General features: G+C 41.7%; 1 protein-coding gene across 7 annotated transcripts in view; it reads left to right on the top strand.

Moving 5' to 3' along the window:
- RCBTB2 (RCC1 and BTB domain containing protein 2) overlaps positions 1-2,847 on the top strand; it is a 67,890-nt gene that overhangs the window by 48,947 nt on the left and 16,096 nt on the right. For 5 of the 7 annotated variants that reach the window (XR_001358566.2, XR_003095623.1, XM_025211768.1 and 2 more), the window contains one exon: positions 762-888. Coding sequence is in view for 3 of the 7 variants with exons in the window: in XM_025211768.1 (XP_025067553.1) it covers positions 762-888 (127 nt within the window). In the remaining 4 variants the exon portion in view is untranslated. Of the gene's footprint in view, positions 1-761; positions 891-2,847 lie in introns of those variants that run through there. The other 2 variants (XR_003095624.1, XM_025211770.1) reach the window with 1 other exon arrangement.

Raw genomic sequence — 2,847 nt, 5'->3', positions numbered from 1 at the left:
TGTGACATGGAATCCCCTCAGGCAACAAGACTTAAAAAGAGACTTATTTTTAAGAAGAGCCTAATATATTGTATTTTACCTGATACAAAATAAAGAGAAATACTTTTGAAAAATAAATGCTTTATGTTAAAATAATATCTGTTACAAAGAAAAATAATGTATAATACTTGCTATAGAATACAGCATGAAACTTCTGAAACCGGTGGGATTTTTCTGAGGGCATGAGGAATAGGACTGCAATGTAGTGAAATTTATATATGAGATACTGGGCATGTCTACAGAAGACATTATGTCACTGTAGCAATGAGCTACTGCACTGTAGCTCATTGGTATGGCGACATATCATCGCTGGGCATGAACCATGATGGCGATGCTACTGCGCAGTAGCAGCTAAAAATAACTGTGCAGTAATGGGACTGCATAGTAATGCTGGATACTCTGCAGCCATGTAGTACTTGCTGAAGTATTAAATGACTGCACATGTGTAGACATGCCCTCTGTGTGGAACTTTTTTTTTTTTTTTGGATGGGGATATTTGTTTGGAATAGATAATTATGCAAAGTTTGTCATAAAGTAGCTTTTATTTCCTGTGGTAAAGCTCCAGGCTGTACATACAGGTGTTTTGTTACTGGTCTTAAATGGAGGGATTGTATATGTGGAACAGTTTTTGCAGTAATGTGTTGTCTTAAAGCCAGAAACAGTGATATATGGGACAGTTTTGTGTATTTGTCAGTGATTATTAAGTCTGCTTGTTATCTTAGAACCTGATGACCACCTAACAGTAGCCCAGTCACTGAAGAAGGAATTTGACAACCCTGAAACTGCAGACTTGAAGTTTCTAGTGGATGGAAAATACATTCATGTTCATAAAGTTCTTCTCAAAATTAGGTAAGGAATGATCTCCACCTACTCCTCATGTTGAGTAATTACTGTTTAACATTGTTGATTTGTGGTTCCTTTTCCTTTTGCTGGAGAGCATGCCTTTTAGCCCCAATCTTGAGGTTCATTTGCTTTTCTAACTGTAAGCATCTTTTCATAATCTCCTCCTTTTCTATCCAAAAATCTGAGTTTGCTGCCCAGTGCTAGTGCCTTTTCCTTGTTTCTCTCCTATCTGATGACAACTTCTTCATTCTAAACAGGCTTGACCAATACTGTTAATGACATTTTTCTTGCTAGGTCAAAAAAACATTTATTTATTTTACTTTTCTCCAGTTGATCACTTTAGTCTCCTTTCCTTTCTTGGCTTCTACCACTGTGCTTCTCTGTTTTTCTCCTTCTGTCATGTCAGCTGCTTCTTTAATGCATTGCTTGGCAGCTTCATATCCTCCCTTTGTACCCACATGCTCATGTCTTTCCAAGTTCTGTCCATGGTCTCTTTCTATTGAGCATGGGAGTTAGGGATGCAGCTTCTAAATTAGAACTTCCTAAACCTTAAATGCTAGAGGCTGCAAGTGAGAGAGGGACACTGGGAGAAAGAGCCCTAGTTGTACCCAGTTCACTCTCCCTTTCAGCATCCAGTCTCTGCCACTGTGTGACACAGGAGGCTGGGCAAGATCGACCTGTGGTCTGACCCAGTAAATGGCAGTTCATATGTTCTTATTCTCTTCTTCCCTTTGGCAGCGTGATCATCTCCCATTGTTTCAACGGTTGCCTCTGGGTGTTTCCCATATGTACCACTCCACTTCAAATCTGACTCCCTCTGTCTTCTTACATCCTTTTTATCAATGAGCATACATTTCAAGATGAGCTTCTTTTAGCAAGTTAACATCACTTTGCAATCTAACCAACTGATATGAGGATGCAGTGGAATAACTAGTTGTTTAAATTTCCACTTCCCTTTTCTATCACTGTTGACAGCTCTGCTGACCTTCCAGCTCTTCAGCCTCTTGATTTTGGTGGCATATCCCAGGTTTTTTCTCTCCTCTTATTTGTATTACAGTAGCATGTAAAGGCCCTAACTAAACTCTTAGCTTCATTATACTAGACCACACACACACGCACGCTTACCAGAACTGAAAAATCTGTCCTTTTTAAAGGCCTACATTTCTGTCCAGAAAAATACCCTAATAAAATACTTCAATGTGGAGAACTAGAAGAATTCTTCCCACGCCACTGCCTCAAGGAATATTTCCACAACCAAACTGAATCCACTCCCAACAACAACTCGTCCTCTGACAACATCATCAAGGAGCACATCTGTGAGGGGCCTGCAGGGGAGATCATGTTCAGGGGCAATCAGCATGGGTTCATCAAAGGCAGGTCCTGCCTGACCAACCTGATTGCCTTTTATGACCAAGTAACTAAATCCTTGGATGATGGTGTCGCCGTGGACGTAGTATTTCTAGACTTTAAGAAGGCCTTTGACACTGTCTCTCACCCCATCCTCATCAATAACTTAAGCGACTGTGGCATTGATGCCTACATAGTTGGGTGAGTAAAAAATTGGCTGATATTGGCGCACCCAGAGAATAGTGGTGGACAGGTTGTACTCAACCTGGTGAGATGTGAGCAGTGAGGTACCCTAGGGCTCAGTCTACTGTGGCATTGATGCCTACATAGTTGGGTGAGTAAAAAATTGGCTGATATTGGCGCACCCAGAGAATAGTGGTGGACAGGTTGTACTCAACCTGGTGAGATGTGAGCAGTGAGGTACCCTAGGGCTCAGTCTTCGGGCCCGCACTGTTTGACATCTTCATCAGGGACTTGGACGAGGGGGTGGAAAGCACGCTGTCCAAGTTTGCTGATGACACTAAGATGTGGGGCGAGGTGGACACACTTGAAGGGAGAGAGAGGCTGTAATTAGATTTAGACAGACTACAAAAGTGGGCAGATGAGAATAGGATGGGG

This window comes from Alligator sinensis, unplaced genomic scaffold (assembly GCF_000455745.1).
Source record: "Alligator sinensis unplaced genomic scaffold, ASM45574v1 scaffold820_1, whole genome shotgun sequence".
In the NCBI taxonomy this organism is placed as follows: Eukaryota; Metazoa; Chordata; order Crocodylia; family Alligatoridae; genus Alligator; species Alligator sinensis.
Note: the sequence above shows the minus strand (reverse complement) of the source record. Positions and strands in the feature narration are given on the sequence as shown.